Raw genomic sequence first — 14609 nt, 5'->3', positions numbered from 1 at the left:
CCGCCTGAACGAAGTCTCCGAATTCGACGGGTACCCCATGCCTCGGGTGGACGAACTGCTGGACCGGCTAGGAAGGGCCCGGTATATCAGCACCCTAGACCTAACCAAGGGCTTTTGGCAGGTACCGCTCTCCGAGGCCGCCAAGCCGAAAACCGCCTTCTCCACCCCCAGTGGCCACTGGCAGTACCGGACCCTTCCCTTCGGCCTACATGGGGCCCCCGCGACGTTCCAGCGGATGATGGACATCCTCCTGCGGCCTCACCAAGCTTACGCGGCCGCCTACCTGGATGACGTCGTGGTCCACTCCGAGGCGTGGGACGAACATCTGGATCGTCTGCGGAGGGTGCTCTCGGAGCTCCGGCGGGCTGGACTTACCGCCAACCCCCGAAAATGCCACCTAGCCCTCTCTGAGGCCAAGTACCTGGGCTATCAAGTCGGCCGAGGACTCATCCGGCCGCAAGACAAGAAAGTTGAGGCCATCCACGCCGCACCAAGACCGGAGACAAAGACCCAGGTACGAGCCTTCTTGGGGTTGGCGGGTTATTATCGTTGTTTTATCCCCAACTTCTCCTCTTTAGCCGCCCCCCTGACAGACCTGACCAGGAAGGGGCAGCCGGAGAAAGTATGCTGGACCCCGTCGGCGGAAGAAGCCTTCTCCCAGGTGAAAGCAGCACTCACGTCCTCGCCGGTACTCCGCGCCCCGGACTTTAGCTGCCCCTTCCTGCTGCAGACGGATGCTTCCGACACAGGACTAGGAGCGGTCCTCTCCCAAATTCAGGAAGGTGAGGAGCATCAGATCATCTACATCAGCAGGAAGCTGTCCCCCGCCGAGAGGAAATACGCCGCTGTGGAGAAGGAAGCCCTGGCCATCAGGTGGGCAGTCCTGGAGCTCCGGTACTACCTCCTGGGCCGCAAGTTCACCCTGGTAACCGACCACGCGCCCCTACAGTGGATGGCCCGCGCCAAGGACACCAACGCCAGGGTGACTCGCTGGTTCCTAGCGCTCCAGGACTTCCACTTCGAAGTCCGCCATCGAGCTGGGGCCGCCAACGCGAACGCCGATGGCCTCTCCCGGATCTGGACAGCTTATGCAGGTCTGTCAGGGGTCATTCCCCACCCTCCCCTAATCTCACCCCTACTTTCTACATGTCTTCGCAGGACCAGAACGACGCTTAGGGGGGGGGGATGTGACGAGCACTCCCAGAGGAATCAGCGTCGCCCTGGAAACCAAACCAAAACACCTGCACGTCCTCGTCACCGGCTGATCGGTCACAGCTGCTCCCCATCAGCCAGCACATTGAAAAGCAGCACATGTTGCACTGAGAAGAGGTTCTCAAACAGAACGCAAAGCTGGACTAACCCCTCTCTCCTATCCCCACAGAAAGCAGCGAGTGACCGACAGCCCACACCCTTTGGAGCACGTCTGGGCACCCACTTTCCCCTTGATTGGCACAGAGGAGCACGGAGAGCACACGGGGAGCACCAACCAGCGGAAAGCAGATCAGGACACTTCACCAGGCACCCTTCACTTTTCAATAAACCCACCCTCCGGGGCTTTTGATTTCACGTACCTCTTGTCGAGTGGTTCTTCACCCCGTGACAATGTATATATATATATATATATATATATATTACTAGTAATAAATGTGAAAAAACATTATATGAAATATTTATGAAATATTTCATTAATAACAATAACAACAACTATTATTATTATTATTAACCTATTCATATTTGCATATGCATTTTTATAATTCATTCTAAACATGTAAGTGTCCATTTATAATTAAATATAATGATAATAATTTATATATGTAAAAAATAAGAATAATTTTATACATTAAGAAACTTGTATATTTACATTATTATTATTACTATTATTATAATTAAATGTAAAGTTATTTATATCAGCCAAATATCTCATAGTTTCTAATATAAAAGTTAAAGCAACACTGGGGGCCCGGCACACACACACACACACACACACACACATACAAAAACAAAAACAAACACTCTGCAACCAAAATTTGACACCAGCTTTATCAAATGCTGCCTCTGGCTACACCTACACACGGACCTTCACACCAAGCACAGCAGTCAATGTTTTTCCCTTATAAGGCTGTTACAGTAAGGGCCAGAATCTTTCCCCCACACACACACACACACACACACAGAGAAAGGGGGGACACTCACCTGCCTGTAGCCAGCTGTGTGTCATTCGCTGTTTGATGCCACCTTTTCTCGTGGACGGGTCTAAAAGCTCCTGGAAGTTTAGGATGAACATGATTACGACTCCTTCCTCATTCTTTACTGGAACAACATCAACCAAACATGGCCTACATGTCCCTGAAAGGCCGAGACACACACACACAGGAGAGAAAGAGAATGAGCCGAGTGACAGAGACCTCAGCAAGCAGAGAAGTTTGAGTACAAAATACAGCATAGTCTAGTTTCCATGAAGAGCTGTTATAAATACCAGTGTGAGGGCTGGGAGTAGTCCAAACACACTCACACTTACACAAACACACAACAAGACTCCCACACACAGGTGCTGCAGTTCAGGGGGGTCTGGAAACCATGATTATGAGGAAGCATACATCTATTAAATAGGGGAGACCATAAATTGCTGTAACACATTCTTTCTGGGTCTGTGTAATTTTTTTTTTTTCACGTGATGTTGAGTTCCCATGTTTATCTACATATTTAAAAAGTTAACTCATTCTAAAACTCATTTCAAGTTTAAAGAGCGCTGTAATTAGCATTTCTAAAACTAAAAGCAAAAGAATGAAAAATAAAAGCAAACCATAATGCCATTCCCCATTTCCACCATTGTGTTACCAAAAAATTCACAGAAAGGCTGTTCGGTTCTGTTCTGTTCTGAAAGTTTACATTTAAAAGTTAAACTTTCTACTCATCATATGATCAAAAAGCTGCACAACGGTTTTCAACATGGATAATAATACAAATAATTCATTTATTTAGAAATAATCAGCATATTATAATGATATCTGAAGGATCGTGTGACTAGAGTAGTGATACTTCAAAATTCAGTTTTGTCATCACAGAAATAAAATACACTTTGATGACTTAGATTAACATAGAAAAAAGGTATTTTAAATTGTAATATTATATCACAATATTACTATTTTTACTGTATTTTTGATCAAATAAACGCAGCCTTTATGAGCATAAGAGGCTTATTTCAAAAATCTTACCCAGCCCAACCAGATTAAACAACAGAGCAGATAGATGTAAAGCTATTGTGGATGGTTTATCTCAAACTAAAGTCAGTCTACTAATTCAGTGACAGCACTTCTGTCTTTTAACATCCACACCCGTTCATGTATGAGCGATTTCATCCTTGAGAATCATTTCTAATTGGGTAAACTCACTACTTTCAAACCTATATTTTGGCTATGAGACTTTAATGATAAACTCTCTTTATGACACACTGCTCGAGGGAAACCAAAACGTCATGTGTTGTACTTTTAACCCAGACATGACAATGAACAGAGAGGCAATAAAGAAGACAAACGATGTAACCAAAGTAAAGACAATGCAGAGCAGCAGGAAGAGTCGCAGGAATGAGAAAGACAGTGACTGAAAGGAGGACAGAAAAACCGGAGGAAGAACAGCATGATTAAAGTCAGCCTGACCCCCCTCAGCTCTTGACTAGAGCAGGCCATCAACCACTCTAAATATAGACCCTGCCCTCACACTCACACACACACACACACACACTGCTGTTCAGTCTCCAGCTCAACCGTGACACAGTTCAAAACGCTGTATGCACTAAAAATATGTGATGGATAAAAAGAACAGAGCGACGGCAGCACGTGTGAGCGTGTGCGTGCATCTGAGCTCTGTGCACTTGTTTAGTGATAGGCGTGTGAGTCTCTGGAGTCCTGTTGTCATGGTAATGTTATCAGGGCATTGCTTCCTGGGCCGAAGGAACACCTGTCTACTTTCGAGCTGAGCTACACATGCACAAACACTGGCTTAGCGACGGGCAGCCAGCGACTCCATTCATCTGTTCCTGTCTGGAAAGACTAAATACATGAGGGATGGGTGTCTCTGCTAGACAGACTGGCCCTCAGCTGCTCTCTTTATTAAAGGGAATGTTCACCCAAAAAAACTAAAATTCTGTCATTAATTACTCGTCTCAAATCTGTAAGACCTTCGGCCGTCTTCTTAACACAAATTTCGATATTTCTGATGAAATCCAAGAGCTTTCTGACTCTGCACAGACAGCCACTCAAGTGAGTAAAGACATCGTTAAAACAGTCCATGCCACATCAGTGGTTCAAACATAATCTTATGAAGGTACGAGAATACGTTTTTTGCGCAAAGAATACAAAAGTTATGATTAATCTTCCGTGTCAATCTCTGCAGTGCTTTCCTTAAAAGTAATCTCGTAGCTCCATAACATTTGGATTGAACCAGCGATGTCACATGGACTATTTTACTGATGTCCATACTACCTTTCTGGGACTTCAATGTAGTTGAGTTGAGCTGCTGTCTATGGAGGGTCAAAGTGCTCTCGGATTTCATCAAAAATATCTTAATTTGGGTTCAGAAGATAAAAAAGGTCTTAAGGGGTGGTCACACTGCACTTTTCGTTCCATTGACTTCCATTCATACGCATGCTAATGCGTCAGACCGGAAACACAGGCTCATGCGAAAAATTTCGCATTTCGCTGCGTTCGAAAGTTCACGTTTGGTTCACCTGCAAATTCGCATCACGTGAAGTCTTGTGACCAGTAGATGATCGATTCTGTGTGACCTCTCTGTACAGAAATAAAAAAATGAAGGAAGTGCTAATTTTAGCCATAGCGCAGCATCCTATTTTATATAATACATACTTAAAAGATAATAAAAAAAGAAGCCGCATGGTTCGCAGTGTCAATGGAAACAGGAACAGATGGTACATTTGAATGAGGACACGTTCTATAATTTTTTATTGTTAAGTGTGTATATATTTATAGAGAGAGAGAGAGACAGAGAGTACAATATAATAAGATGCTTTCGTCGCTGTCGCAAAAGACACAGTACAAGCACAGATTAATCCATTTTGTGATAACTGAGGGGAAACCGTTATATAACCGACGCTATGTTTATGTCTGTGTGAATGTAATGGAACAGTTTCTGAAACTGAAGATAACATCAAAGGATGATGTATAGATATGAAATATTTCAACAGCAAATGTTGAAAACAGTTTTTTATTTTAGGATCGTTTGATAAATATAAAGTTTAGAATAACAATTATAAAAGTAAAGAACAGCATTTTTCATAACATTATAAATGTCTTAACTTTAATGCATCTTGCCGAATTAAATTGTTAATTTACATTAAAAACATAAAATTGCACATGCATACTCTGGAGTAAACAAACAATAAAAAGATGGAAATAAATAAACAAATGGAAAGGTGGTGTCAAAAAGACATTTTGTTTTTAATGAAAAGGTGGACTTTTTTTCATACAGCTTCTATATTAAAGACATGGGAAATAGTTTGGCACTAACCTGTGTTTGGTTGTGTCAATAGACCCAAACTTCATTAATGCTTCATTCACACTGAACAATTCTGATTTTGTTTTGCATGCCATGTTCATTATTGATGAAGCAAAATGTGCTGTTCAGACAGTGTCAGTGTTTGGTGTATCTGCATCAGTTGCTATAGTAATGATCTGAACATCAGCCCAATGCCAAACCACTTTCTCATACATCTGATAGTAGCTGTCAGTGCAACCCTCTACAGAGTCCTTGGCAACTGAATCGAAATTGGCTAGAAAATGTTTTACTTTACTCGCCTGATAATCACTGATATATATATGATATATATATATATATATAATGTTTGTAAAATGGCACCGTTTTTTTTAAATAACTGAAAGTACATTCTTAGCATCAGTCTTAGTTTTATTTAATGATAGAAGTTCAGTAATTATGTTGGCTTGGCAACAAGCCAACATACTGTTATGCTATTTAAACTTCTTCTTCTTTTTCTTATTATTATTTTTCTGACAGAAATTCTGAACGCTACTCCTCCTAGGGCTTTAAAGCCACAAGCCCCAAACTCGGCAGAAACCTGCGGGATAGAGCGGTGCTGGTTGCTATATCTTTTCAGACGGATCAGACTTAAAGTTTTTTTTTTATTAATTTTTAAATGTCAAAATACATTACCCATAGACTTACATTATCTGAGAAAAAATGCGCCCCTAGTTGCAATACCCAAAATTAAGGGAGGAGTCGGCCGGGTTTCGTTTCACTTTTAAACCGGTTAAAAATACCAAGTAAATAATACAATTTCCCTCAAACTGACAAGCTAAACCAACATATCTGATTATTACAGGGGTCAGGGCTCATTAATAATTGATTTCTGGGCAGAGAGCAGTCAGAAAGATGAGAGAAGAATCACTGCTGCTGTCTCCAAGGAGCTCACAACGAGCGAATTCATTCTTATTTAAGACCTTTTAAAACGGCGATTGCACGCAATCCACACGTTAGAACACACCAAGAGCTAAAATCAGATGTCTCTGAACTGTTTAAAGTAATAACATGATATATTCGCGGCAGCGCAACTGCCCGCGAGCTCGCGATGTATTTCTCTGAACACTTGAAGAGAATTTACAGCCTGTCACATTAAAACACTGCAGCGAAACGGCACAAAACAATTAGAAGAATATATTATACACATGAGTGTTTATATGTAATTGTGAGATTTGATCTGTCAGGCTGAACCTCACATCAATTGTTATCCATCGTCACAACATGGTAAAGTCATTTATATATTTTTTAAGATCTTCTTAAAATAAATATTCCTGCGAATGCACACAATCCACCAATTAGAACACACTAAGAGAAAAATCCAGGGGTTTTTGAGCCGTGTATGTGTGCAAAATGCAATATTTGACATCGCGAAGGGAAAAAAAAGTCACATGACAGCCGCGTTTAGGGCGAGATCAGACAAATAAATAGGCTACACATTTCATTCACACTGACAAGCTAAATCAACATATGTTATTATTACCGGGTCAGATATCTCATTAATAAATTATGTATCTGACCAAAGAACAGAGAGAAAGACGAGAGAGAAATGAGCACTTCATCAGCATTTTTTAAGAGATTCCAAAAATAATATCACAGCACTAATCCACCCATTAGAACACAACAAGAGCAGAATTCAGGTGTTTTTGATATGTTTATGTGTGCAAAATGACATATAATTTGACAGCGTGATACAGCTTATGAATACTGGAAGGAAAAAAGTCACGACAGCCTTTTAACTCTGGAGTCGATTAACGCATATACGTGTTTTGAGTCATTTTCTCCTGATAACCCCGACAATTACTTAAATTACATTTTCAGTTTTAATCGAACAGATAAGAGCAATACATCAATCGAATCTGTAAAGGGTCTACTTTTTTTTGGATACAAACATAATAACAACAAAACTTTGTGCACTTATAAAATAAAGATAACAAACAAGGTGTGCTGTCTCCAGCCTTGGTCTGCGCTGATCTTCATTTACAGCACGTCATTAAAATGAACTGTAACTCCATGAATACTCAACGAAGAGACATGAGAGATATATCTATAGACAGCTTGACATGTCTACTTTTAAACCAAACAAGTGCTGCCGAACAAATTTTCTGTGATAAAGTAATCCATATCAAAACAACTCGATATCCTTTTTTCACGTCTAATGTGTATGGAAGGCCAAGAGGGTCAAATATACACGTGAATTTTAACGTGTCTCTGTAAAGGGTCTACTTTTTTTTGGATACAAACATAATAACATCAAAACTTTGGGCACTTATAAAATAAAGATAACAAACAAGGTGTGCTGTCTGCAGCCTTGGTCTGCGCTGATCTTCATTTACAAACACGTCATTAAAATGAACTGTAACTCCATGAATACTCAACGAAGAGACATGAGAGATATATCTATAGAAAGCTTGACATGTCTACCTTTAAACTAAACAAGTGCTCCCGAACAAATATTTTTTGATAAAGTAATCCATATCAAAACAACGCAATGTCCTTTTTTCACGTCTCCCTCATTATATCTAATGTGTATGGAAGGCCAAGAGGGTCAAATACACGTGAATTTTAACACGTCAACAACACGTTAAATACGTGTATTTCATGCGTAGACAACACGTATTTAATATTATTCATTTATCGGCGCTGCACAACATGGTAAAGTAATTTATATATATTTTTAAGAGCTTCTTAAAATACTATATTACTCCGATATTATATCCAATATTAGTTAACACGTTAAATACGTGTTGTTTACACATGAAAAATCAGCGGGTATTTAACGTGTATTTCACGTGTTAAATACACGTGAAATACACTTGAAGTACAAGTTAAAAATCAGTTTGAAGAGGTCAATGTCATTGGCTGCTGAGGACTTGGGTCAAACCACTTCTGTGAGCTTAGAAGGGTGTACCATTCATAGACAAGCAACCACCATTTAACATGCTATAGATCAGCTTATTCAGCCTTATTATTTAGTCTTTTTTCTTTTCCGTTTTGTATAGTCTATAGAAATAATATATTTAAGTTTCAGTTTTATGAAATATTTATTTTATAATAAATATTAATTAAAATTTTGATTAAAATTCTTTAATTTTTCAGTGATGTGTGATAACTTAAAATATGTTGTCAGTACTATTAAAATAAGATTAAATTGAATGGTATTTAGGAGATTATGGTTTTTGCATGACTTATTTCACAATCAGCTAGACAACCCTGTCGTAGCTGTTTTCATAGCCTAGGCTTTTTATTTAAAAAGAAAACAGCAAGGGACCATGGAAAAAGACTGTCGCAGGTGTATTTTTTTATTGTATTATTTATTTATTTTTTTGGCAGCGGGGCAACTCAAGAATGCTAGGCACACAAGTACTGTGGCTCTTTTGCCCCATGGCCAAGATGGCCAAGCCAACATCAAAGTTAGTTCACTAACTTTTAATTCTAGTTAGAATTAAAACTTGATTAAACCATGTTTAAATGCATATTAGTCATTTTAACTGAACATTTTATCTGGACTGGTGGTGGTGCTTTTTTGGTCAATCTGTGTTTCTGTGAAAAAATAAAATGGGAGAAAAAAATACTGACAAGATAATAGTAATAATAGGAATTCTACTAATAAGAGCCATATAAAATGCGCTAAGGGTTAATGAGCTACTGGAACGCCGTTACTTTGACAATACAACAAAGAATATCGTTTACATGTAATCCCAGCATACCTTCCTTAGAGTAGTACAGGATCTCCACCTTGCGCTCCTCTGACCCGAGAAGGGCCTGTGCCAGCTGTGCCAGGGCGCCCTTCATAGTGCCTGGCCCCACCAGGAACTGACACATGCAGGACTGCTGCATGATCTCCGCCCGTGAGAAACCAAACATCTGGCAGAAGCCCTCATTGCAGTAGATGATCCCACAGTTCTTCATCTGGGCGTTGGCAATCAGGAATTTACGATCTGATCGGGTAAGGAATGAAGAGTTAAGAAAAATGTATAAAAAATTAACATTTCCACCATTACCATAGATATATATAAAATCCTGAATTGTTTTCCTAAAAAAACATCATTTATTTTCATATGAAAAAAGACAGACATGAACAATCTCGGAAGACATGGGGGTGAGTAAGTTATCAGGATATTTTTATACTGGAAGTGAACTAATCCTTTAACACAGTTTTTAAGGGGAATGTGGTCAAATGATTGGTCTATGGAGTAAGCCATCATATCAAATCAATATACATACAGTACAGATCAAAAGTTTGGACACACTTTCTCATTCAAAGAGTTTTCTTTATTTTCATGACTATGAAAATTGTAGAGTCACACTGAAGGCATCAAGGGCTATTTGAGCAAGAAGGAGAGTGATGGGGTGCTGCGCCAGATGACCTGGCCTCCACAGTCACCGGACCTGAACCCAATCCAGATGGTTTAGGGGTGACCTGGATCGCAGACAGAAGGCAAAAGGGCCAACAAGTGCTAAGCATCTCTCGGGAACTCCTTCAAGACTGTTGGAAGAACATTTCAGGTGACTACCTCTTGAAGCTCATCAAGAGAATGCCAAGAGTGTGTAAAGCAGTAATCAAAGCAAAAGGTGGCTACTTTGAAGAACCTAGAATGACATATTTTCAGTTGTTTCACACTTTTTTGTTATGTATATAATTCCACATGTATTAATTCATAGTTTTGATGCCTTCAGTGTGAATCAACAATTTTCATAGTCATGAAAATAAAGAAAACTCTTTGAACGAGTGTGTCCAAACTTTTGGTCTGTACTGTATATATATATTGTTTTAGCCAACAAATCATCTTATTATTATTATTATTTAAAACTTTGGTATTATTGTTGTTGTTGTTATTTATTAATAATAGGAAATGTATAACTACTAGTTTTCTACTCTGTCAAGCCATGCTCTTCTCAATATAGGCAAGGGGAAGTCGTGGCCTAGTGGTTAGAGAGTTTGACTTCAAACCCTAAGCTTGTGGGTTCAAGTCTTGGGCCGGCAATGCCATGACTTAGGTGCCCTTGAGCATCCTGCTACCTGGGTGCCACAGCATTAATGGCTGCCCACTGCTGCGTGTGTGCGTGCGTGCGCACTTTGGATGGGTTAAATGCAGAGCATGAATTCTGAGTATGGGTCATACTTGGCTGTATGTCATGTCACTCATAGTTGGGTTAAACCCACACTGATCAAAACTCTTATAAATGAATTTCATTAAAATCTTTAGTGACTTTCAGACAGTTTTATGTAGTAACTGTTCCATTCTATTGGAACACATTCTATGGCTATTCTGTTTTATGTCTTTCTTTCTTTCCTTTCCTTCTCCTTCCTTTGCCTGTACGGTACTATACTCATTTTCTGTATTTATGACGACTGCTTAGATATAAACAGGAAATCTGCTGACAGCTGTGCTATTTTTGCAGCAACAGCTTCACACATCAGCTTCAACAGGTCAAGAGCAACACAGCTCGCTCTTAAGACGGTTATAGGTTCTGCTTCGAAGTGAAGAGAAAGCAAATGAAAAATCTGATATATTAAAGGGTGCAAACCTTCCAGGACACACAGTGCCTGCTTTTATCTCTGAATCACAATAATGTTTCTCCAGCTCTAAATGATAATTGTGTTTGGTGACAGGAACTTTAATGCCCCCAGCATCAAACTCATTATCGCCTTTTTACTTCAGGAACAGAACACAACTCACAGAGATGGTTGCCTAGCAGCCACAAAATGAAACTTAGCAGAGCCTTAACAGACAGAGAGGGAAGGGATGAGCAGCAGGCTCGCGTTCACACATCTATATGCACTGGCACTTATTTACAAGCATGTGTTCTTAAAAGATGAAGACACAGCAATAGCATTGAGAACTAATACATGCAGAGGCGGGACAAGATACTATGACAAATGATTTGGCTGTGCAGTCTAAAGTTATGAAACTAAAGAACATAAAACTAGTTTCATTAAACAATGTCTCTTTACATATTTTTGAGAGTTCAAAGGTCTGCTACTATGATTTATGAATAGTGTACACAGGAACAAGGACAAAGCAACGGTCATGATTAGAAAGGCATATTGTAAGGACAACTAGGCCTACAGTTGTTGCTTGTTTTTAGTATTTATACGATTTTTTTCAATAAATATCTATAATATGTAAATGCAAAGTTAATTTTCCCGGGTAAAATCTGTTTGTTTCATGCAATGCAGATTACAGGACCGCAAATTGTCACCATTAACACCACCAATTATGAAACATCATCCATGTGAGACTTTTTAAACAAAACACTAAAAATTCCTGTCACATATTTGTGATAAATAAATCTATAATAAAGTGGCAAATAAATAAAAAGCACTGGAGCAGTTTACTGTGGTTATGGTTAGCTCCTTACAGCCACTATAGTTAATAACTTGTGTAATCAATGAGACATTTAAAAACCCCTGCTAAAACCTGTATTTACAGTTGTTTGAAAGAAACTTTGATAACATAATCTTTGTTATTTGGAAGATCCCTCAAGGGTCATATAAAGCAGATATAAACCAGGCTCTGGGATTATTATGGAGTAAAACTAGATTTAGGGTAGGCCTAGTTATGGCAAGTTTACAGATTAAAGTTTATTGTGAGAGTAAAGGATAGGGTTCATGTGCACAACATTTATCTCACATCAAATACTTCTTCCTATAGACTTCTTAATAGAGAGCACAAAGGTTTGTGTACAGAATAAATGTGGTTAAGTAGTAGGCTATACACAGGTAATGAAAACTGATATTGTTTTTATTTATTTATTTATTTTAACATAAAATCTATGAAAATGGCTGAATGAACAAAGCAGCTGCACAGATACAAAAACACAAGCGTCGCACACATAGGCTACAGAGAAGAATGGAAAAAGAGAAAGACAGATAGTTGTTAGCCATTTTCCTTATTAGGGATACATTAGTTGTTCCATTGCATTTGCATAATCTAGATCAAATCAGCCGGGTGGGTCCGTTGATTTGCTCTCACCTGGTGATCAACTGCCATGCAAATCAAATCTCAGACTGTCAGGCTGCTGCACATTACCAATGGCCTCTCTCTGACAGTTTCGACCCGGTTTATCAATAAACAATATATTTAATATGTTATACAGTAGCATGTTGCCGGACTATAAACGATGTTCCAAACCAAAGAATGAAAATAAAGTTCTGAAACTCACTTTGTCCGTCGAATTTCCTGATGATGGTGTCCAGATAGGTGTTCTGGAGCGCGACGTGTCCCCGGCGTACAGGCATTTTCACGCGTGGACAGGTTCAAGAGCCCTCTTATTCCGGGTTTCTCTCTTATTCAAGGACCGGCGAGCAAGACAAACGAACACAATCTAAAAGTCGAACGCATTGTGAAGGAAACAAGTGTTTTATAGACCAAGATTTAAACAAAAAATGACACGAGAACGCCAGAAGGATCCTCAAGAAAGTGAAAAGTCGCCGAGTTGAAATGCAAATGAAAAGAAAGAGCGTTTGAATGGACGCAAAAGTCTTGCGGTTTTGAGACTCGAAACTCTCGCGCCGTCAGATGAAATGATAACGCACTGACGTACTCGCTGAAATCAGTCGTAACATATTCTGAAACAAAAATAGAAGAACAACCAAAGACGCCCGACACCTCAGAGGCAGCGTGCGGCTCTGCTGATGAAGCTCATTGTGGAGTAGGCTAATGGTACGTTGCGCGTTCACATGGGAGGCAGGGGACACAGCTGTCACTTTTGACAGAAGACAGATGCGCGCTCATGCTCCTCTCTCTCTCTCTCTCTCTCTCTCTCGTTTATCGCTCTGAAAGGTATGTCATAGTGGGATACAGTCCACAAACGAGCACAACATTTCCACTAAACAGAAGTAGAGTAGGCAGCCTTTTATTGTCGTCGTAGCATTTATATTTAAGGTATTTTTAAGGTATTCAGAAACAATCATAAGGGTCAGTTTTTTTTTTTTAATCTGAAAGCTGAATAAAAAAGCTTTCAAATGACGTATGGTTTGTTAGGATAGGACAGTATTTGACTATTTAACTATTTGAAAATCTGGAATCTGAAAAAAAATTACCTTTAAATTTTTCCAAATTAAGTTCTTAGCCATGCATCAAAAATTACGTTTTAATATATTTACAGTAAGAAATGTACAATATGTCTTTATTGGAACATGATATTTACCAAATATTGTAGTGTTTTTTTGGCATAAAATAAAAATCAATAATTTTGAATCATACAATGTGTCATGATTCTGCCCTCGTGTCCTTGATTTTTCCTAGTCTTGAGGCAGGATCATGACAGACCCGTGTTTTGTGTACAAGCGCATGGCCTTGTCTTTGGGCCATGTGCTTGTGTTGTCTCGTTCCCTTGCCCCGCCCCCCTTGTTAACCTAGTCGTGTCTTGATTGTCCTATCTGTAACACCTGTCGTGTCTTGATTAGTACCCCTATTTAGATCTCCTAGTGTGCTCTGTCTTGCGTCGGGTCATTGTCATTGTGATTGTACCGCAACTGTGTCCTACAATTGTGATTGTGTGTGAGATTGTGCTGTACCCGCTGAAGTCCTTGTATTACCGTGAGTGTTTATAGTTAGTATTTAGAGTCCTTGTTTATCTTGTCAGTCCAGTCCTGTTTTAGTTATTTAGTCTTTACCTTGCTCCGTGTTTTCCTCCTCGTGGGTTTTGTTTTCCCCTTTTTGTAATAAACCCTTTGTTTGAGAATCCCTGTCTGCACCTGAGTTCCTCCCTTACCAATACCTGACAGAATGAACCGACCAAAAAGGAACTCAGCAGGCAGGAGGTCCTCCGAGCTCCAACACCTGTTGGAGTTCCGGAGGCAGTGCTGGACGTCATCCCCCACCGACAGGAAGGGGGTCACCCTCCCATACTCGCCCGAGGGGGAGTGGATCCTCCGTAATTATGCCCGGCTGTGGGAAAGCATCTCCCAGGAGGAGCCACAGAGGTCCCCTCCACCTACCCAGCTGCCAACGATCCCTGAGGGTCGTGTCCTGGCCGTGGCAACCCTGGGGGATCAGGCAAGCCCCTCCCAGAGTCCTGAGGTGCCCTCCTCAGCCAGCAGTCTCCCCATG

General features: G+C 40.2%; 1 protein-coding gene across 2 annotated transcripts in view; it reads right to left on the bottom strand.

Moving 5' to 3' along the window:
- The window catches only part of LOC127952480 (potassium voltage-gated channel subfamily H member 6), a 43972-nt gene extending 30606 nt beyond the window's left edge, over positions 1 to 13366 (bottom strand). Inside the window, exons 1-3 of one of the 2 annotated variants that reach the window (XM_052550954.1) lie at positions 12718 to 13366; positions 9258 to 9488; positions 2194 to 2346 (exon numbers count right to left, since the gene is read on the bottom strand). In XM_052550954.1, the coding sequence (XP_052406914.1) occupies positions 2194 to 2346; positions 9258 to 9488; positions 12718 to 12793 (460 nt within the window). In that variant the 5' untranslated portion in view covers positions 12794 to 13366. Of the gene's footprint in view, positions 1 to 2193; positions 2347 to 9257; positions 9489 to 12717 lie in introns of those variants that run through there. The other variant, XM_052550955.1, reaches the window with a different exon arrangement.
- Between the last annotated feature and the right edge of the window lie 1243 nt (positions 13367 to 14609).

Source organism: Carassius gibelio, chromosome B3, assembly GCF_023724105.1.
Source record: "Carassius gibelio isolate Cgi1373 ecotype wild population from Czech Republic chromosome B3, carGib1.2-hapl.c, whole genome shotgun sequence".
In the NCBI taxonomy this organism is placed as follows: domain Eukaryota; kingdom Metazoa; phylum Chordata; class Actinopteri; order Cypriniformes; family Cyprinidae; genus Carassius; species Carassius gibelio.
Note: the sequence above shows the minus strand (reverse complement) of the source record. Positions and strands in the feature narration are given on the sequence as shown.